This window comes from Galleria mellonella, unplaced genomic scaffold (genome assembly GCF_026898425.1).
Source record: "Galleria mellonella isolate WM207_F2 unplaced genomic scaffold, CSIRO_AGI_GalMel_v1 utg778, whole genome shotgun sequence".
NCBI classification, from domain to species: Eukaryota; Metazoa; Arthropoda; class Insecta; order Lepidoptera; family Pyralidae; genus Galleria; species Galleria mellonella.
In genome coordinates, this window is record NW_026442150.1 from 2142479 (window position 1) to 2166133 (window position 23655).

At 38.4% G+C, this 23655-nt stretch overlaps 1 protein-coding gene across 3 annotated transcripts; it reads right to left on the reverse strand.

Moving 5' to 3' along the window:
• Positions 1-1190: 1190 nt before the first annotated feature.
• On the reverse strand, positions 1191-12821 carry LOC113510061 (phenoloxidase-activating factor 2-like). Of its 3 annotated transcripts, none has more exons than XM_052901366.1 (9): positions 12663-12821; positions 11135-11945; positions 9758-9863; positions 8036-8130; positions 6503-6617; positions 5256-5485; positions 3303-3487; positions 2366-2530; positions 1191-1483 (listed from the first exon to the last, which is right to left on the reverse strand). In XM_052901366.1, the coding sequence occupies exons 2-9, from the start codon at positions 11943-11945 to the stop codon at positions 1322-1324; spliced, it is 1869 nt and encodes a 622-aa protein (XP_052757326.1). In that variant the 5' UTR covers positions 12663-12821; the 3' UTR covers positions 1191-1321. The 3 variants fall into 3 exon arrangements, with proteins under 3 accessions (XP_052757326.1, XP_052757325.1, XP_052757328.1); XM_052901365.1 differs by having other exon boundaries at positions 12668-12796; XM_052901368.1 differs by having other exon boundaries at positions 12549-12704.
• Between the last annotated feature and the right edge of the window lie 10834 nt (positions 12822-23655).

The following is a 23655-nucleotide window of genomic DNA, read 5'->3' on the forward strand; positions in this document are numbered from 1 at the left end:
GAAAATGTTTGATATGTCAATTATTTATCAATGACAAATTTTACATTACTAGATTATATATTCGACACAGTTTATGTAGAAAGTATGCGAGTAGGTAGTATCTGAATTTGGTAGGGTTATACGGCCGTATAACATTTTCTATACACTGGCCTGCTATGAATTTTAGCGCTCCTATGTCTTTTATCTATACACTGGCCTGCTATGAATTTTAGCGCTCCTATGTCTATTCCTTGTTCTTAGAAAGATGCTGAACTAGAGATGCGCGATTTTACTAATTCGACTACTAATTATTCGATAGTGCAATTCGATCGGATTATTCGAATGATTTTCTAATCATTCGATTATAATTTCATTCGATTACAAATTTCATTCGCTGTACGTTTTAAACAAATAAATAATAAATTAGTTTCAATTTGATATTACAGTGTAATCTTTATTTTGAGAACCGATGTGAAGAAAATGTCTTCAAGATTTAAGTAAAAATTATTTTAAATTTATTTATTTATTTAACTCTTTATTGCACCATAAATAAAAATATACAATGACAAGTGAATAATTCAAATGAAATACAGTAACATAAATACAGATTAACATATACACATAAAGGTACAAGAGGCGGTCTTATCGCTAGGGTAATCGCTTACAGACAACCTTTAGTTAAGGGAGAACAGATAGAAAAGGGCAGGTGGCGCAAGAGTGAATTAATAATTTTCGTGCATAAAATACAAAACAAATTTAGTTTATCAATTTAGTGAAACTAAATTAAAACAGAGTTTACTGTTCTGTTGTAAAACTAAATTCAAATCTTGAGTTAAGAGCGGTTTAGAGAAATAATGCCTCAGAATTGACCCCATTGTCCTTATTTTGTATGATCTTTCGACTATGTTAATAATTTCAATGTTTTTGTAGATAAAAAGATACATTTTGGCGAACTGATAAAAAAATTGATTGGATAAATTTATCTAAGAAATCTATAGAAATAATCGCCGTATGGTTCTGGCATAGAATGGGCCACCCCTTCCTTTTCCGTGGGTGTCGTAAGAAGTGACTAAAGCAACTTAATGACTGAAGGATGGGCAGCAGCGTCCGTCTTAAAACATCACCGAGAGATAACTGCGGTTGCCAATCCGCATACCAAGCATAGCAACTACTGGCAAACCCCCCCAAGGGAGAAGAATAAAAATGACAAAAACATAAAATAATTATTTTAATTCTTTATAATGGAGTTCAATATGATTGATGATAAAAAATACATTGTTTACAAAACTGACATTTCGATTCTCTTAAAACTAAACCTTGAATCGCTACATTAATTAATACATCAGTAAGTGTACGTGGAGGGATCGAAACCGCGACCTGCAACCTTATCGTCGATCCAGTTCCGAAGGTTGGCAACGTCAACGTAAACTCCCGGCGTGCCATCTTCTCCACAGCCGATGGCCCAAGACACAATACCTGACTGTATGTAGCGATCTTCTTCATACTGGAAAGGACCATCACCTCCACAGTTAAAGCAATTGATAGAAATAAAGTAAATAAACTTCATTTTACCAGAGGGAGACTTTGTACAAAAGTCATTCACTTGGTCACCTCTGTCCCGTTCGTATTTCTACCGTGAAGTAATTGTGTTTGCATGGCTGTGTTTTGGTTTGAAGGGTGGGATATGGCGTGAATTTACAGGGTACAGAGGAATAACACCTGAGTTCTCAAGAATGGCACCGTATGGGGAGTATCATGGGCGTAACAGTATACTCTGTTATGTCCATGGTACATACTATTCATGTACCAAGGACATAACAAAAACTGCTAAACGAGTTTAAACGACATTTGGTAGACAGGTAGGTTGATAATGGAATGGTAACCCCGCTTGCGCTAACGGTATACACTGGTTAGCACCAGTGAGAGATAATAGGTAAGAATGAAAAGGCAGGTCAGTTAGCTCATCGTGATGAATACACTTGAAATACAGCACGGTGTTTTGCAGGGGGACCACTTGAAGGTCGAGCTGACAGAGTATATTGCTAGCAATGGGACTAGTAATCCGCATTACTAACAATACCTTCCCCCCATCCTTTCTTACATTCCCTTATTCTTCTCATTTACTTATTTTCTATACACATTTCCAACGTTCTCTTCCTTTTTTCCTCAATCCTTTCCTCCAAACTATAAGTGACGGAAACCACCAACAAATGCATTCCCAAAGAGGGTTGACGTCAGGCAGGCGGCCGGTCATAAAACTATAAGCTAAATCCTTTAGTAATATGGATAAAATCATATTACACCGACCACAAATAATAAATGGGATAACGGTAGGAAGATGATGATAGGATATTTTATGTACTGTAATTTGCAAATATACCAGTACCTGTATAGGGCAAGCGAGAGGTGAGCCGCCATCTTGGTTACACGTGTTCTTGCCGAGTTCTCCGCCGGCGCACATGAACGACGAGTGCAGCATAAAATTGGAACCCAGTCTGGTCCTGCGCAGTTTCGTTTGACACGTGTTGTGGTCCACCACTGGGACCATAACCTGTGGAAGAGTGAGTAGAAATGACTTCTACTCGTGTATTCTTGATTTCTACCTGAATCGATACGATTTCCTTTACTTTCACCCAATCACAATCTTGTCTCCGTATTTATAACGTTTTGCCTGTGACCACAATGTGAACGACTATCTTATCTTATTATCTTATCTTATTCTTATCTTATTATCGCATAGGGGTCAACCGATGCACGTCGACCCATACGGATCTTTTGTGCTTCCCCCTGCCTTATACCATCATTTCATAGATCCTATGTGTTACCCTAACGATATTCCGCGGTTTAAGATATCTGTAGTCCCCTGGCTCTGGATAAGCCGTTCCCAGTAGACTCATGCGCATGCTCGCTAACGAATCACAGTTGCACATCAAGTGTTCCATGGATTCCGATTTCTCCCCGCACAGTCCGAAGATAGACCCATATGTGAACGACTAAAAAAAACGCCTGTACTATTCTTAGCCTCTTTTACCCTCTGGTTTGCTACCTTTATTGGTATTTTTTGTTGTTCTTTTAGGTGTATGCATATTGCCCGTACTGCTGTATAATTACAAATTCGAAAACTGTTAAAAAAAATCCCAAATTTCTCTAAGACATTTCAACCATTCCGCTTTTCTAAAAACATTTCTCCAAGAACGCGAACAGAAATTTTTATCCAAAATTCTGAAAAGAAAATACCCAGACTGACAACGCCGGACGTAGGCATTCACTTGCCAAGAATTCCTAGACATAAGGAAAAGCTACAACGTATATAAGCCACTGACCTTCTTCAATATAACCTGGTACCGGCCCTCTTTGCCGAAATTATCTTTCCCCCAGCCGGATGCGAAGCACCTGGTACCAGCTTCTGGGCGTAAGTTTTGCGGTGGCAGGCACACCACACCAACATTCGGAGTCAGTTCCATCGGTGCTGACAGGAAGAGAACCGCGATGTTGTAGAACAGGTTTTCTAGAAATAGAAATGTAATTAACACATTAAAAAATAATTAAAATAATAATTAATTATAATTTCTTTATAATTATTTAATAATATTTGTAATTATCAATCACATCTTTAAAATTAGTAGATTGACAACGTTATCAGGATTTAGGATTTTTTTTTATACAACTTAGAATGGCAAAGAAGCTGACGGCCCACCTGATGGAAAGTGGCAACCGTCGCCTATAGACATGAGCAGTACCATGCACATAATAGATTATACTGTTTCGCCCATGATACCCCCATGCGTTGCCATTCCTGAGGACTCAGGTATTATTTCTCTGTACCCTATAAATTCACGCCAAAGATAATTAAATATATCAATAAAAACAACAACCAGTTCTTCTAACGATACGCGAATTTACTAATACGACTACTAAATCATTCGACTGAGCGATTCATTCGAATTATTTAAATGATTTTCAATTTTTTTTTAATATTATTTTAAAGGCTTTTGCTTTCTTCAAGTACATCAGCCGTATCGTACCCTGAACTGATTTCTCAAACAAAAGTTTATCTACTTTTCCTAGACATGGAAAGAGAAGAATTAATGGGCACCAATAATTTACAGAGATGTTCAAAATTTCTGGTTCAAGTTCAGCTAACATAGATTGAATAAGACCAACATTCAATTTGTTTAAGTTAAAGTGGCGCATGAATTCTTCTCTTTCTTTCGTGTTAATACGACACTCTAATAGAATATGATGCACATCATCGATGGTATCACAAGTTTGACAATGGGCTGACAAGGACTTTCCCATCATATGTGCAAATGTTTTTGATGGATAATGACCAGATCGTAGACAAACAGCTAATTTAATACTGTACTTATTGATTTTAATTCCACAAAACCAAGGAATATGTGGACGTTCAGCCTGAATAGTTTTATAGATTTTCAAATTATTCCACTACTAATATCATTCGCCATGTTTTTACTAATCGCTAAAATCACTCGTTAGTAGTTGTTCATGTACGAGTCGGTACGAAGATAGTCGAGTCGAGCCGATCGCTGGAATGTCCTTTTGATGATATTCAGTAGAGTTGCCAATGTAGTCGATTTAGTAAAAATTAGCAATTTTCAATACTAATCAGTTAATGAATTTTTTAACAGTTTTTATTTTTTAATTTATTACTTGATTTTAGTCATTGATTGTACTATTACTAATTTTGAGTAAAAAACAAAGTATTTTTTTGTTCGTCTATTCACGATTATTCACGAGGTAGTGGTTACAAGGAAATCACTTGTTTTTCACTATTAGTGGTTTAGATGATATTACTAATTAGTAAGATCATTCTAATACGAAAATTAGTATATTACTAATTTAGTAGTCGAATTATAAAATTAGTAAGTTAGTAATTACTAATTTTAGCAACTAACATACACACGTCAAAATACTAGCCTGGGTGGAAAGGGATTGTTGGTAATCGAGTCTAACCGACCCATTGCTAGAATAGACACTATCAGGTCGACCTCCACGCGGTTCCCCCTGAAAACTATCGTGGTTAATTCTAGTGAAATTCATCACGATGGGCTAATTGACCTGTCTTCACTCTCATCTATCATTTCTCACTGGTGCCCCATCAGCGTATACCGATAGCGCAGGCGGGGTTACCATTCCATTATCACCCATTTAAAAAAAAATATTACCAGCCTTACTAAAATATGTTGAACAGTTTAAAATTACACCTGCGCGAAGCCGGGGCTGGTCGCTAGTATAAAATCAGCTGGAGCACATACTCTTAATGTAATTCTTGTGGACTTCCACCTTCTCCACGTCCCTGTCTTGATGAGGGTATATCTCTTTCTCGGTCTGGGTGTCCCATTCACCAGCTCTGATGCGGAGCGTCTTTTCAGTTGCGACATAGTTGGCTGCGGTCAGCACCACTCGGGGATGGATGAGAGATCCGCCTGCTATGTATACCTCCTTCTTCTGACCTTCCGTAGCTTTTTGGTCTACTGGTTCTACCCTGAGAAGAACACTAACCTCACTAACACTAGCTATTTAACTGGACTTTTCCCGAGGTCGTATCATGTAGGAATAAGTAATATGGATACCGATCCGATATCGGGGGGAAAGGGATTGTTGGCAATGGAGTTTGACAGCCCCATTGCTAGCAACATGCCCTGTCCCATTCGTATTTCAACCGTGAAGCAGTTGTGTGTTGCATGGCTGTGTTTCGGTTTGAAGGGTGGGATATGGCGTGAATTTACTGGGTACAGAGGAATAACACCTGAGTCCTCAGGAATGGCAACGCATGGGGGGTATCATGGGCGAAACAGTATACTCTATTATGTCCATGGTACTGCTCATGTCTATAGATGACGGTTACCACTTTCCATCAGGTGGGCCGTCAGCTTCTTTGCCATTCTAAGTTGTAGAAAAAAAAACCTCCACGTGGTTCCCCCTGGAAACCATCGTGAACAATCCTTGGTGAATTCGTTACGATGGGCTAACTGACCTACTTCATCCTCACCTATCATCACTCTCTGATGAAAAAAATATATATGGAACCGAAACATGGTCCTACACAATTGCCCGTATGCACAGCTTTAAATTACTCAGCGAGCTATGGAGAGGGCTATGCTCGGAGTCTCTTTGCCTGATAGAATCCGAAACGAGGATATCATAAAGGTACCATAGCTCAAAGGATAAGCAAGCTGAAGTGGTAGTGGGCTGGTCACATAGCTCCCAAACCGACAATCGATGGAGAAGAAAGGTTCTTAAGTGGTGACCCCGTACGAGCAAACGTAGTGTAAGACGACGCCTCCACTAGATGAAGTGACGACTTTAAATGCATTGCATCCCTGCAATGCCGTTAATGAATGCAGGTGTCACAGGACCGTTTCTTGTGGCAGTCTACGGGGGAGGCCTATGTTCAGCAGTGGACAGGTAATGTTTGATACGATGATGATGATGGTGATGATGATGATGATGATGAAAAGGAAAAACTAATGTTATTTAATTAATAAAAACATTTACAAACTTCAATATGGCGACCATCCATGGAAACTCCCCAAATTTGGTTTCCCTATCATCAGCACTCCGTATAAGGAACCCGACGCCATCTTTGTTGCGGAAACCGCATCCCTTCTGCGAGACCTACGGAGGGAAAAAATCAACATAATTACGTTTATAATTTGTAATACTGTAATAACTTTTTGAAATCGGTTGAAAACCAAACTGCTGAATCAATTTCGATAGAATTTTTTTGGCACTAATCTGGAAGTTTAACCTTTCAAATAAAACAAATCCCAAATCAGTTCACAACAGACAGAGTTATGAGGTAATAAACACAAAGAAAACATTTCCACCACCGTACAACCCGCCATAAAGTAAAGTTTCATCCCAACCATCTGGACGAGTGGCGGTCCTCCACCGTGCGTTTTTCAAGGCACTTTCTCCCACGCACAACCACTCTTTGGAATCAACTTCCAGCAGCAGTATTTCCGAACCGATACGACAACATAACCTTTAAGAAAAGAGTATATTCCTTTTTAAAAGGCCGGCAACACACCTGCAATGCCGCTGGTGTTGTGGGTGTGTGTTGTAAAAAAAAAACAATCGAATGGAGAACGTCCTGCTTTTTGCTGATGGAAAGTGGTAACCGTCGCCTATAGACATGAGCAGTACCATGGACATAACAGAGTATACTGTTTCGCCCATGATACCCCCCATGCGTTGCCATTCCTGAGGACTCAGGTGTTATTCCTCTGTACCCAGTAAATTCACTGCCATATCCCACCCCTCAAACCGAAACACTGCCATGCAAACACAACTGCTTCACGGTAGAAACACGAATGGGACAGAGGTGGCCAAGCTAACGACATTTGTACAAAGTCTCCCTCTGGTAAGTACATAAGTGTCATTTTCATCCATTTTTATGAAGAAACATTCGTTTAAGGAAAATAAATTCGGAAAACCACAATAAAATTAAAACTTGTTATGTAAATGACTTACTTCATTAGATATTTACCTGTTAGTTCGACCACTTGATTTCCCTGTACGTGACCCATTGTTTACTTAATTACGAAAGATACATCTCAGCAAGGAAAAGGATTTGGTCCGTGGTTACCCGTGGGTGTCGTAAGAGACGACTAAGGGACGGCGAGGTGATGGACAGCAACGTCCCTTAAAACATCACCAAAGCCTAACTGCGGTTGCTAAATCGCCAGTCAAGCGTGGTAGCTACTAGCAAGACCTTTCCTTATGGGGGAGATCTAAGTTCAGCATTGGACAGTTAACGGCTGCTGATGATGATGAAGAAATGGATTGTTAGAAATGGGTTCTAACAGCTTCAATGCTAGCAATATACCCTATCAGGTCGACCTCCACGCGGTTCCTTCTGGAAACCATTGTGATTAATGTTGAATCCGTCATAATGGGCTAATTGACCTGCCTTTTCATCCTCACCTATCACCACTCACTGATGCTCCACTAGTGTATACCGATAGCGCAGGCGGGGTTACCATTCCATTATCACCTATTAAGAAAAAAAATTGTATAAAATGTTACTGTTCCTTATTAGAGGGCGCTGTAGTGGCAGGCTCTGGTAATATGTAGGAAGGCTCACAGCAAATGTCGAGATAAGACTCGCACGAGTCATCGGGAACGCTGCAAAAACATTTTTTGTATGACATTTATAATGGCGAACATACATTATATAAATATACTTTAAAATATTAACTATATTTTAAAGTATATTTAATTATTAATATGTATCCTAGTATTTGACATATATGCATGGGATTATATAATTTTGTTTGATTGATATGTATATGTATGTGATATGTATATATATGTATATGTATGCGTGTGTATGTGTATGTATATATATGTATGTGTATATGTATGTATATATGTGTGTGTATATATGTATATAATTTTTATATATTTTTAATTTGCAAAAGATGCTTTTTTAATTATAAAGCACTAATATACCTACTTGTACAACAATTAGTCCATTACCCTAAGGTTGTCTTGTAAAGATTGCTCTCAGCAATAAGACCGCCTCACTGTACTCATACAACGGTATCGTTGTGTTTGTAAATTGTCTTGCTTATTTCCTATATTGTATAATGCAAATAAAGTATACTCATTCATTCATTCATTCATTATATTATTTACTAGCGACCCGCCCCGGCTTCGCACGGGTGCACATTACATCACGTCACATTAGAAACCTCTAAAGTTATCAATGTTTCTCTACAATATTATGCATGTATTATGCATATAAACCTTCCTCTTGAATCACTCTATCTATTAAAAAAAATCGCATCAAAATCTGTTGTGTAGTTTTAAAGATCTAAACATACATAGGGACAGACAGACGGGAAGCGACTTTGTTTTATACTATGTAGTGATTAGACTGTACAAAAGTCGTTCGCTTGGGTACCTCTGTCCCATTCATGTTTCTATGAAGCAGTTGTGTTTCGATTTGAAGGGTGGCATATGGCAGTGAATTTACAGGGCACAGAGGAATAACACCTGGGTCCTCAGGAATGGCAACGCATGGAGGGTATCATGGGCGAAACAGTATACTCTGTTATGTCCATGGTACTGCTCGTGTGTATAGGTGACAGTTACCACTTTCAATCAGGTGGGCCGTCAGATTGTTTGCCATTCTAAGTGGTATAAAAAAAATCTAAACAATATTGATCAATCAAATGTGGTAAAAAAGGCGGACTTAATGCATAATAAGCATTCTTTACCAGTCCACCTTTTTTTTTTGACGGGTAAAAATGGTATGGTAACCCCGCCTGCGCTAACGGGATACGCTGGCGGAGCACCAGTGAAGGGTGATAGATGAGAATGAAAACAGGTCAGTTAGCCCATCATGATGAATTCATCAGGAATTAACCATGATAGTTTCCAGGGGGAACAGCGAGGAGGTCGACATGGCTGGGTATATTGCTAGCAATGGGATTTTAAGTCTCCATTACTAACAATCCCTTTCCCCCCCAACCAGTCCACCTTTAGGATGTGCAGAGAGATACTTGATGGCGATTAAAAAATATATATTTTAGTTTTATATCACTTAGGTCAAATCAAACGAGCATACGGCCCACCTGATGGTAAACGGGGTTACCGTAGCCTCAAAACGCCTGCAATACCAGGAACTTAATATGCCCTTAAAAAACCCATGCTGTAGTCTCCAGGAAAAGCCTCAGCAGGAAGACCATTCCACAACCTGAGTATTCGCGACAAGATATTTTTATAAAAAAAATTAACTGTATCTCACTGTGAATCGATTAATTCGTAGTCTTCCAGGAGCGTACCGTTGGCATCGCACAGGTTATAAGGCACGCAAGTCCCGTCACGCCCTCTGATGGTGCACGACACTTTACCTGCCAATTAGTTTTTAAATGGATGATAATGGAACGGTAACCCCGCCTGCGCTATACGCTGGCGGGGCACCAGTGAGCGATAAGCGATTAAAAAGCAGGTCAGTTAGCCCATCATGATGAATACATACAGAATCCAGCACGATGGTTTTCAGGGGGAACCACGTGAAGGTCGACCTGACAGGGTATATTGATAGCAATGTACGGTCCGCATTACTAACAATCCCTTCCCCCTCTGCCAATTAGTATGACGTTTAGATGAATTAGCGTTACCATCAGCATTTCGGTTGTTAACTGTTCCTTGTTGAACATAGGCCTCTCCTTGTTGGGGAGTCTTGCTGATAGTAGTTGCCACGTTTGACAGGCGAATTGGCAACTGTAGTTAGGCTTTGGTGATGTTTTAAGAGGGACGCTGCTGCCTATTCTTCGACCATTAAGTTCTCTTAGTCAGCTTTTACAACATCCACGGTAAAGAGGTCCTTTCTATACCGACGTAACCCATAAAAAGAGGGGGGAGATTTAATTTACTATCGTAATGGGGATTAGTAGGCCTATTGATAGTAATATACCCTGTCAGGTCGACCTCCTCGTGGTTCCCCCTGGAAACCATCGTGATTAATTTATTGTTAGATTCATTACGGTGGGCTAACTGACTTGCTTCATCCTCGTCTATCATTCCTCACTGGTGCCCCGCCAGTGTATACCGTTAGCGCAGGCGGGGTAACTATTCCATTATCATCTATAAAAAAAAAACGTAAAAAGAATGCCGTGTGGTCCAGGCATAGAATGGGCCACTATTTCCTTTCCCATGGGTACCGTAAGAGACGCCTAAGGGAATTAAATAATCGCGGGATAGCTGGCAACTTTTAAAACTTCTCCAAAGTCTAACTGCGGTTGCCAATTCGGCTACCAAGCATTGCAACTAGTGTCAAACCCTGCCAATAGGGGGGAAAGGGATTGTTAGCAATGGAGTTTGACAGCCCCATTGCTAGCAATATTCCTTGTTAGGTCAACCTCCACGTGGTTCCCCCTGGAAACCATCGTTAACAATTCTTGTTGAATTCGTCACGATGGGCTAACTGACCTACTTCACTCTCACCTATCATCCTTCACTGGTGCCTCGCCGGTGTATACCGATAGCGCGGGTGGGGTTGCCATTCTATTATCATCCATAAAAAAAAACCCTGCCAATACGCAGAGGCTTATGTTCAGCAGTAGACAGTTAAGAGCTGACATGATCATGACAAAAAAAAAAATTAAAAGAAATCACTAACCTTCCGAGGGTTTGACTTCTACATTCGGCGTCGAATTCGGCGTCGAGTTCGGCGTAGGTGGCGTCGGTTCCGGTGTTCTATACGTACTTGGCGTACTTTTTGTACTCGCATCACTCGAGTTTGGCGATTCGTCAAATATATGAGCTAGGAGAGCTTCCATTTCGGCGGACGAAATAGGCTTCCGATCCCCGTGGACAGCCGATGGTTTCGGGGTACTATTCGGAATGGGCGTTATACTCGAATTTGGCGCATCACTTGCAATTGATGTCTCGTCAAATATATGTGTTATAATTGCTTCCAATTCGGCGGACGAAATAGGCTTCGGATTCCCGTGGACAGCCGATGGTTTCGGGGTACTATTCGGAATGGGCGTAATACTCGAATTTGGCGCATCACTTGCAATTGATGTCTCGTCAAATATATGTGTTATAATTGCTTCCAATTCGGCGGACGAAATAGGCTTCTGATCCCCGTGGACAGCCGATGGTTTCGGGGTACTATTCGGAATGGGCGTTATACTCGAATTTGGCGCATCACTTGCATTTGGCGACTCGTCAAATATATGTGTTATGAGTGCTTCTAATTCGGCGGATGAAATACCTTTCGGATCGCCATGCACAGCCGATGATTTCGGGGTACTATTCGGAATTGGCGTAATACTCGAATTTGGCGTAATATTTGTAGGCGTGACTTGCGTTCTTGATTTCGATGACCCATCTATATTGGGTGTGTCCAAATCAGCAGATGTCGGATGGGTCTGATTCCCATCAATAGCTGATAGTAATACAACTATTGTAAGTAACTTGTACATCTAAAAATGATAAGGAATAGAGTAATATTAAACGAGTCTAGGCCGGGGGGGGGGGGGGGGGAGAAAGGATTGTTATCAATGGGTAGGTTAGTCCCCATATAGTTACTAGCTGCTCCTATTGACATTGATACCAGTAAGTATAAACAAATATACCAAAACATACACACACTTAATAGCACCCACACGACAGGATAGAATGAAGGAAAAGGAGAAAGATGAAGAGTGAATACACACAGAGAGAGATAGTAGGACTTTACAGAGACTTGAAGCTAGAATAGAGACAGATAGTGAGTTATTCTTTGAGATAAAAAAAGAATTTTCCAAATCGACTTATAATTAAAGGAGTTATAAGATAACAAACAGAAAAATACAATCGAATGGATAACCTCCTTTTTTTTTTAAATCCTTTGACAAACAATTAAATCTATTCTCTTTACTAGTTTAGCAGAGTTAAGATAAAAAAAAAACAATAATCAAATCAAACGAATTGAACGAAATCAAATATTATTATCTGACAATGCGTAAAAGGTATAAAGGACGTCACAGTATACGCTATGATATCCACGTAATTATTTATGTCTATAGGCGACGATTACCACTTACTTTCTCTGTTCGCCCAATGGTCGACTGGTAGAGAACATCGTCCGGTGTTAATTCCGCCAAATGTACATAAAATTTCACTGTGCATTAAAGTTTTTTAAATAAATAAATAAATACCTTACTTTATTTTCAACACAATCGGTTGAATTCTTGTTGGTTTTTCCTTAAACGCACAGTTGTCTGGCTCTCTAAACCTGTATGGTAGGACTGGCCGCAGCGTCCTATGCTATCTACGTAGTTTACATATAACATGTTGATATATCTACGCAGAGCATCAAGTAAAGATATTTTTAAAAGAAGACTTTTTAATTATTTGTTGAGTTAACAAAACCAGCTCTAGTTACAGGTCACTCAATAGTTATTATATCTCATAATGCTTATCGTATCTATATATATATATATATATATATATATATATATATATATATATATGTATGTATGTATGTATATATATGTATATATTTCATATGTATTAGTTTATCCATTATTATTAAAAGTAATGTTTATGTATTATATGTGTATTACTTATGTGTATATTATATTTATATTGTGTATTGCCTTACTGTGTTACTATAATTGTCACATATTTTTCACCACATCTGCCCTTCATACACTTTCTGTTTTTACCCAATGGTTAGCTGGTAGAGAATGCCATATGGCATAAAGCTCGCCACTTGTACAAAGTTTTATTGTGCAATAAAGAATAAATAAATAAATTAAATATATCCGAACCGATACGACATTGTAACCTTCAAGAAAAGAGCATGTTCCCGTTTAAAAAGCCGACAGTACATCAGTGGGGTTACTTTTAAAACAAATCCCAATAGATCGATATTGAAATTGTGACTTCACACTCTCGAATTGCAACACTAGCGACATAATGGCTCCATATTGTTCTGATAGATGCATTTTTTTTTGATGTGTGAAAATGTTATGGTAGCCCCGCCTGCGCTAACGGGATACGCTGGCGGAGCACCAGTGAAGGGTGATAGATGAGAATGAAAACAGACCAGTTAGCCCATCATGATGAATTCATCAGGAATTAACCATGATATTTTCCAGGGAGAACCGCGAGGAGGTCGACCTGGTTGAGTATATTGCTAGCAATGGGATTCTCAGTCTCCATTACTAACAATCCCTTTCCCCCCGATACATGCATATTAGTGCAACTTGTCGATGCAAACTATTGTAAACCGATCCCAGTTATAAGCTAATTCCTAACTGTTGTTACACGAGTGTAGTACAGAATTGTCATTGGCAATAGATTGGATTGATATTGGTATCAGATTCAAGAGTACACCTGCTGTAATGCCTCCGAGGTTGCAGTTGATCATGGGCGACGGTAGTCATTTACCATCAGGTGAGCCGTATGCTCGTTTGCCCACTGTACTATAAAGAAAATACTTATTTTTATATTTAACTAGTGATCCGCCCTGACTGTGAATGGGTCACTAGATGAAATAGACTTTTTTATGCAATTTAGAATGGCAAACAAGCTGACGGCCCACCACTTTTTACGGAAAGTGGTAACCGTCGCCTATAGACAGGAGCAGTATCATGGACATAAAAGAGACACTGTTTCGTCCATGATACTCCCCATGCGTTGCCATTCCTGAGGACTCAGGTGTTATTCCTCTGTACCCAGTAAATACACTGCCATATGCCCACCCTTTAAACCGAAACACAGCCATACAAACACAACTGCTTCACGGTAGAAACATGAATGGGACAGATATGTTCAAGCAAACGACTTTTGTACAAAGTCTCCCTTTGGTATGTTTCGCCATATTAAATAGCATGTAAATCTTTATAGGTAGTATTTATCAGATATCAAAATACATATTTTATATATACATTAATAAAACTGTTATTTTATAATCTTAGTATAATTAATATGTCATACTTCTAATATTAAATCAACAAACAAACCAAATTAAACCAAGTGACGGCGATCAGTGACCTCCCCTGATATTCACCGGTAAATATTTGTACATAATATGAGTAACACTGTCATCTATATACTAGTCAATTAAAATAATAATACTAATAATATTATTTTTTCAATATGTATGACAATATAAAATAGAAGTATGACAATAAAAAATAAAATAAAAAAAAATGTCCGTGCAAGTAAAAGGAGGAAAAAAATAAAATAATTCCCGCCAAACCTATCTTTGACCTTTGTAAGGCATAGATTAAGAATTATACTTATTATTCTTATTCTCCGGTGATTATCCTTAGTCTATGAAATTCATTTTCTACAGTACAGATTAAGTATAAGACGTGCAGTTTCTATGTTCTACTCTACGGAGAGGAAATTATACTCCGCTCTGTGGTACGTATATAAGCATAAGATCAAAAGAGGCAACCACATGATTTACAGTTTTTATTTTATCATTTCTTCTATGTAATTCCTTGTTCTTAGATTGTATATTAATACGGATTTATTAATTTATTTTATCTATATAATTTTACGCAACGGGCTAATTTTGTCCATTGTTCCATTAACAAACAAGAAACGAGACGAGATATTGCAAAGGAACGGAAAACATTTTGGTATCAAACATATATACCTACGCAACCGACATTACGGTCTCTTCTAAAAACTTTATTTAAATCTCTATCGTCAAGCAAACATCTACGAATTAAATTTAAATTAAATATCAGACTCACAAGGAAATTGTGCAAAAGTTGTTTGCTTGGGTACCTTTGTCCCATTTGTGTTTCTGTTCCTATAACTATATTTCGGTTTGAAGGGTGATATGACAATGAAATTACAAACTATCGAGACGTCTTATCATTACAGTGTATTCTCACCAAACTAAAGAACCAAAGTCGTCGGGCAATGAGCTGGTCACATAGCTCAAAGAACCGACAACCGATGGGGAGGAAAAGTTCTTGAGTGGCGACCCCGTACGGGCAAACGCAGTGTAGGACGACCCCCCACCCACACTAGTTGGAGTGACGACCTCAAATGCATTGCAAATCAGTGGATGCAGGTAGCTTAGGGACCGTTCGTTATGACCGTCTATGGGGCAGGCTTATATTTAGAATGTGTATAAGGCTGCTAATTGATCCCAAAAAAGAAACGTAAAAGTGGGTACTGTTACATACATGCAGGCACCTTGATTGCCATTTTATGTACCATATATGCGTAAAAAAATATATATTTATATTTAGAACAGCCCAAGAAAAAAAAGTCACGTTCAATTCGTAGGCAAAATCATTTAGTTATATTGCTATAATTATTACGACGACCCATTCCACCTGCGTACCGTGGTTTAGCCAAATCACCGGGGCCTTGCCTAAATAACGTACGCTATTATTTAGACGACAATTACACAAAACGCACGAGTTGATTAATAACACGACGCGTGTGAACAAGCGGCTGTGCAGACAATTAACCCTTCGTGCCGTTTACATAAACTTACCGTATCGCCGCGTATAGTGATGTGCCGAGCAGGATGATTCGAGTACTTTTTTTTTTAATTGGTGATAATGGTATGGTAACCCCGTCTGCGCTATCGGTATACACTGGCGGGGCACCAGTGAGGGATGACAGATGAAGATGAATGTAGGTCAGTTAGCCCATCCTGACGAATTAAACTAGAATTTGTCACGATGGTTTCCAGGGGGAACCACGTGGAGGTCGACCTGACAGGGTATATTGCTAGTAATAGGGCTATTTTGACCCCATTACTAACAATCCCTTTCCCCCTGATTCAAGTTATGACTTGAATATCGATTATAGATTATTTAATAAATGTAAAGAAATGAATAATCAACTCGCCCATAAGGCAGTCTGCTAATGTCCAAAAGCAGTATAAATCCAAATCGATTATTTGATCGAATGTTCCGTCGAATATAGGTTTCAAGTACTCGCGGTACAGAAATAGTTGCGTTTTTAAAATAAGATTTTAGATTTCTGTTACATCGTTAATCATTAAATATTGAATGATTGAACATTTATTATATTTATTTTAGAAATCAGAGTCGAATATGTACACTAGTACTTATCAAAGTCCTTCTGTTCAACTCAAAATTCGATTCTATTTTAACTAGTACCAACATACTCAAATTGGGGGGAAAGGGAAACTGAGATTCCCATTGCTAGCAATATACCCAACCAGGTCGATCTCCTCGCGGTTCCCCCTGGAAACTATCATGGTTAATTGCTGATGAATTCATCATGATGGGCTAACTGGCCTGTTTTCATTCTCACCTATCACCCTTCACTGGTGCTCCGCCAGCGTATCCCATTAGCGCAGGCAGGGTTACCACACCATTTTCACCCATCAAAAAAAAAACATACTCAAATACCAAAAAATTCTGATTTTGGTCATCACTAGCCGTGTCACGGCTTTGAGTGAGGTCACCGCGTCGGTTCTCGATGATGATGCATTTTTAAAAGGGTTAAAAATGGACGTGGTGTCAATAATGATTTTTGTTAAAATATTTACATTAATACATTGTTATTTAAACAGCAAATTGAAAATATTTTAGCTCATTATAGCTGTATGCAAGTTGTTTATTTGCTATTGTGATTCGAATAACATAATACTGACCTAGTTAGATAAAGAATCATAAAAAAAATTAAGAAAAATAATTAAAAAGTAACTTTTTTTTTAATTATTTTTAAATTGCATTGGCATGCAAGTAATTGTTAACAATCACTTCTTTCATGCCAATAATATAATTTCCTTATAAGTTTAGACTAAATATAGTAGGTACTTATTTGAAATTGTAATTTTTTTTATAACACCTTAAAAGTAACATTTATTATGTCTATTCGTAAATGTGTAAAAAAAAGGTACCTATTTGAAATAAACTGTCAAAGTAAATTAAAAATATATTAGCAAACGACATTTATTTTGTATAAAAATTAAGAAACATTTTTTTTCAGTTACATTTTAGGAATTGGTTTATACTCTATCTTAAAAGTAATTCGTTAAAACACTTTCATTTGTTAATTTATCTTTTTATGTCACATAACAAAATAATACCAGATTTGGATAAACATACGGTTTTTTTATATTGTTATATAATTACTTTAATAATATTGTATTCAGTAGTAATGTGATAGGCAGTTAAGTATTTACATAATTTATTAATATGGCTGTATATGAGTTGTTCTTTGTTCATGGGTTTTGAAATAGTAAGGACTGGCCAAATTCATTTAAAAACATTCATTATAGCTATATAATATCTACAGAAAAAAAACAACAGTTTTTTTTATGTTTAAATTGCGTATTGCGACTAATGAACTGCCTTATAGTGCTTAAATTACAATTAACTAGATAAAATATTTAAATAATTATGTTTCCTCAGTATATTTAGAGAGATATTATAAATGATATTTTATTTATTTTACTAATTTGCTCAGATTAATTGGCAATTTACACGTGAATTACTTTGTTGTTTAAATTTAAAATAGTAGGTATGTATTGGCTAAGTTCATTGAAAAAATTATTATCGTCACTTAATATAATAAAAAAAAATCGTTTTTATATGTTTAAATTGCGTATGGCGGCGTAGGAAATGCTCTATAATTCTTTATTTGTTAGGACTAAGTTATTAAAACATTTTAATTTTTATTAAAACGTATTCATGTATGGAAGTGAATCGTAGGTATAGTAAAAGAAGCATGAAAGAGAAATAAATGCTGTAGAGATGAGAGCTCTGAGAATATGTGTTTTTTTTATACAACTTAGAATGGCAAACAAGCTAACGGCCCACCTGATGGAACCGTCGCCTATAGACATGAGCAGTATATATATATATATATATATATATATATATATATATATATATATATATATATATATATATATATATATATATATATATATATATAATTTTAATTATTTCTATATTTATTTCACTGACAGTTTTATAAATATGGCTGAATACTTTAGTACTATTATTAGTAATAAACGTAGGTATGGCAGAGTGTTATTAAAGTTACAGAGTGATACCTACTAAATAACAGGTCGATGGTGATTAGATCCTATAATTTGGTATAGAAAGCTTTCATATACAATGAAAACGATAGAGTAGTTAGTGATATGTTTTTTTTTTATGCAACTTACAATGTCAAACAAGCTGACGACTCACCTGATTGTAAGTCGTAACCGTCGCCTATAGACATGAGCAGTACCATGAACGTAACAGAGTATACTGTTACGTCCATGATACCCACCATGCGTTGCCATTCCTGAGAACTCGGGTGTTATTCCTCTGTACCCAGTAAATTTACTGCCATACCTCACCCTTCAAACTGAAACACAGTCATGCGAACACAACTGCTTCACGGTTAAAACACGAATGGGACAGAGGTAGCCAAGCAGACGAATTTTGTACAATCTCCCTTTGGTTCTAAGTTGTGCTCCCAGATGCTCGTTGCTTAGTTCCTCTTCTTCACAAAACAGGGTTTTTTTATTGGTTAAAATGGCATAGTAACCCCGCCTGCGCTAACGGTATATGCTGGCGGAGCACCAGTGAAGGATGATAGGTGAGGATGAAAATAGGTCATTTAGCCCATCGTGATGAATTCAGCAAGACTTAATCACAATGGTTTCCAGGAGGAACCGCGTGGGATTCGATCTGACATTGTTAGCCACATAGCCTTACATTGTTAGTCAATTCGAGATAGGTGGAGCTTTTATCGGGGTTCCCTTCCATGCGACACTTCCTAAACCAGCGGGCCAACATGTCGGCCAAGGGGGAAAGGGATTGTTAGTAATGGAGACTGAGAATCCCATTGCTAGCAATATACCCAGCCAGGTCGACCTCCTCGCGGTTCCCCCTGGAAACTATCATGGTTAATTCCTGATGAATTCATCATGATGGGCTAACTGGCCTGTTTTCATTCTCATCGATCACCCTTCACTGGTGCTCTGCCAGCGTATACCGTTAGCGCAGGCGGGGTTACCATTTTATTTTCGCCCATCAAAAAAAAAACATGTCGGCCACCCCCCTGCAGTCTAATGAAGTGGCAATATTATTTATGGTTTATTAATTTTTTAAAATACTGTAATGATTTTATTATTATTAATCGAATGAATAATTGATGTAACGTTAAGTATAACTTGTACCTAGCCAATAACGAATTTGCATGCTTTAGTTTTTTTTTTTAATGGATGATAATAGAATGGTAACCCGAACTATTGGTATACACCGGCGGGGTACCAGTGAAAGATGATAGGTGAGGATGAAGTAGGTCAGTTAGCCCATCGTGACGAATTCAACAAGAATTGTTCACGATGGTTTCCAGGGGGAACCATGTGGAGGTCGACCTAATAAAGCATATTGCTAGCAATGGAGCTGTTAAACTCCATTGCTAACAATCCCTTTCCCTCCTGCATGCTTTAGTTAGACTATAAGGCGAACATTTGTACTTCACAATAAATCAATATCTGTAAAAAACAATGTTCTGGCAAATAAATAAATCTATCTATCTTGTTCAATCAATTAGGTCTTATCTATGCCCGCTAGATGGTGTGTACGGGCGAGGTATGGGGCCTCGGGGCGTACCCCTTTGCCACGGCTTCAACTCCGGAGGCAACTACCTCCGGGTCACGAGGTTTTAAACCGACATACACGGATGGTCTGTGTATCGGCATGGCGTTTTGCTTTCTTCGTCTTGTTAAAGAAGCTGCTGGCTTCTCTTCTCTCTTGTGTATATAGTTTTTTTTTTAATTTTTTTTTTCTATCTTGTTGAAATTATTTAAATATGTATGCGCCTCTATGTGCGACGCTGTGCTATTAGCTGTCAGTTGTCTGTAACGCGTTCCGTGTCACGCGGTAAGCGGCGCGCTGATCGTTGATTGCGACGCCATGTTTGTTGCTGGAGTTGGCGGGAAAGTGTTTTATGATGCCAACAATATCCTTTTGACATAAACCTTCCTCTTGAATCACACTTTAAAAAAAAAACAGCATCAAAATCCGTTTAGCGTAGTTATAAAGATCTAAGCATATATAGGGACGGACAGACGGGAAGCTACTTTGTTTTATACTATGTAGTGATTAAAGTGGAGAAAATTAGCTGAAGGGATCGAATTAGCAATGAGGAGGTCCTGTTTAGGGTTAAGGAAAAAAGACAAATTATTAGAACTATTGAGGACAAAAGGGGAAAAATGTTGGGACACTTGATACGACACGTGGAACTTATGAACGTTATAATAGAAGGTAAGATAGAAAGGAGGGGAAGAGGGAGACCGAGACATAGTTACATCAGGCAGATCAAGGAAGGAGTTGCTGAGGTCCATTTTTGACGCATCAGTAAAAGTCATCTAGTATTTTATTTATTTATTTATTTGTGTAGGCTTTTGTACATTCACTTAGTCTGCCTTAGTACAAAAATGTAGTAAGGCAGATTTATTCTTTAATCAATTTGAGAACCTTGAGAAAGAGAGGGAGAGAGAAAGAGAAGTATTTTATTACTTTAATGTTGACACGACTTCACTTGACACTTTTGCCAGAGGCAGACTTTGTACAAAAGTCGTTTGCTTGGGCACCTCTGCCCCATTCCGGCAGGCGAAGACCGCGCAGAGTGAACGGGACGGCACGCTAAGAATCAGTTGCTCAACGAAGTTCAACCCAAGGACCCGCTTATATTGATGGGCGGCGGACTGACACCACCTGAGAGGGGTAAAAAGCCCCGGACAGGTTTCCCCGGCTCTCCCCTAGGGGAAAGCTTGAGAAGACGAGTGTACCGCTGTCCCATTCGTGTTTCTACCGTGAAGCAGTTGTGTTTGCATGGCTGTGTTTCGGTTTGAAGGGTGGGATATGGCAGTGAATTTACAGGGTACAGAGGAATAACACCTGAGGCATAATGGCAACGCATGGGGAGTATCATGGGCGAAACAGTATACTCTGTTATGTCCACGGTACTGCTCATGTCTATAGGCGCCGGTTACCACTTTCCAACAGGTGGACCGTCAGCTTGTTTGCCATTCTAAGTTGTATAAAAAAAAAAAAAAAGAAACTAGATGGACGACATTTGTTTATTTTCGTAATATTTGATTTGAACTTTAAAGTTAATTATAAAAAATTAAAATTTAATTGTATTTATTTATAATTTCACTCACATTAGGGCGGACTTAATGCCTGATGGCATTCTCTACCAGTCAATCATTGCATGTGTTGTTAAAAGCGAAACTTGAGAGTAACTGGTCCAATTCGGCCATCAATTCGAGAAGATATAAAGAAGGTAGGTATCTTTTTTTAATGATAATGGAATGGTAACCCCGCCTGCGCTAACGGGATACGCTGGCGGGGCACCAGTGAGGGATGATAGGTGAGGATGAAGCAAGTCAGGTGACTCGTCACTCATTAAAAATGAAATTTTAGTCTATGGGACAAACTAACTAACGATGCTAGATTTACAGGGTACAGAGGAATAACACCTGAATCCTCAGGAATGGCGACGCATGGGGGTATCATGGGCGAAACAGTATACTCTGTTATGTCCATGGTACTGCTCATGTCTATAGGCGACGGTTACCACTTACCATCAGGTGGGCCGTTGGCTTGTTTGCCATTCTAAGTTGTGTAAAAAAAGACAAAAAAAAAGCTAAAATTAATAAAAAATAAATTTATATATAAAATAAGTTTGTATCACCTACCTATTCGACGTCAACATTGCAAATAAATTATTTGTTTTTTTTTTATTTACAATTTAATCGACAAATAACAACAATAAGTAAATATTTATACGAAAATTCCAATAGCGTTTGCGTACAGAATAAAGAGCCCTCCGTCCGCGCTAATGACACTCCATTAATTATTTAGGAACGGTGTTGCCACATTAAAATTAATTTTTATTTCTCCCAACAGAATTTACAAATTTACACAAAAAATGTCTATTGTATTGTTTTGTCTATTGTAGCTAATTTTATTAATTATAAATTTATTTATTAAAAACAAGAAATTTACAACAGCGAGTACATTGGAGCCCGCACTAGGCGAATCTGTATCGCGGGAGTCCATATGAGATTACCAAGACACAGTGATTTACAAATATAAATTAAATTAAATTAGTGAGCCGGTTTTACGAAAACAACAAGTTAGAATGAAGTGCTTCGTGAAGACATGCGCATAAAACAGAAAATTCTATTTTACCAGAGGCAGACTTTATACAAAAGTCGTTTGCTTCGGCACCTCTGTCCCATTCGTGTTTCTACCGTGAAGCAATTGTGTTTGCATGGCTGTATTTCGGTTTGAAGGGTGGGATATGGCGTGAATTTACTGGGTACAGAGGAATAACATCTGAGTCCTCAGGAATGGCAACGCATGGGGGATATCATGGGCGTAACAATATACTCTGTTATGTCGATGGTACTGCTCATGTCTATAGGCGACGGTTACCACTTTCCATCAGGTGGGCCGTCAGCTTGTTTGCCATTCTAAGTTGAATAAATAAAAAACGATGAAATATACCACTGAAATTACAGGGTACGGAGGCACTACACCACAGTCCTCAAGAATGACAATATATGAGCGGTACCATGCCTTCTGTGATATCCATCGTGTTTTTCATGAATTTTTTTTATACCACTCAGGTAGCAATCAAGCATACGGCCCACCTGATGGTAAGCGGTTACCGTAGCCTATGAACGCCTGCAATACGCGCGCGTTGCCGACCCTGAAGAAACCTCTTTACCCCCCTTTTGAAGAACCCCATGCTGTAGTCTCTTGGGAAAACCTCGGCAGGGAGCTCATTCCATAACCTGAGTGTTCGTGGGAGAAAACATCTTTGAAACCGCGTTGTACGCGACCATTTTGGCTGTCTATCTATCTATCTATCCATTTAAGAGCTGCGCTCTTGTCGGTGGAGCTCTTGCCACTCACTACGATTTTCAGCGAGTCTCTTCACCTCTTGATACGACACGACACCAACTCCTTCCTTGAACTGCCTGATGTAACTATGTCTCGGTCTCCCTCTCCCCCTTCTTCTTTCTATTTTAGCTGTAAGGAATATAAATTATGGTTACTACTTTCTATCGAGTGTCAACCCGCCATTCCGAGTTTCGTAACAATTATTTTAAAAAATGTTACAATAAGTGTAATTTCTTAACACAGCTGGCAACCCTAAAGAGGCATAGAGCTT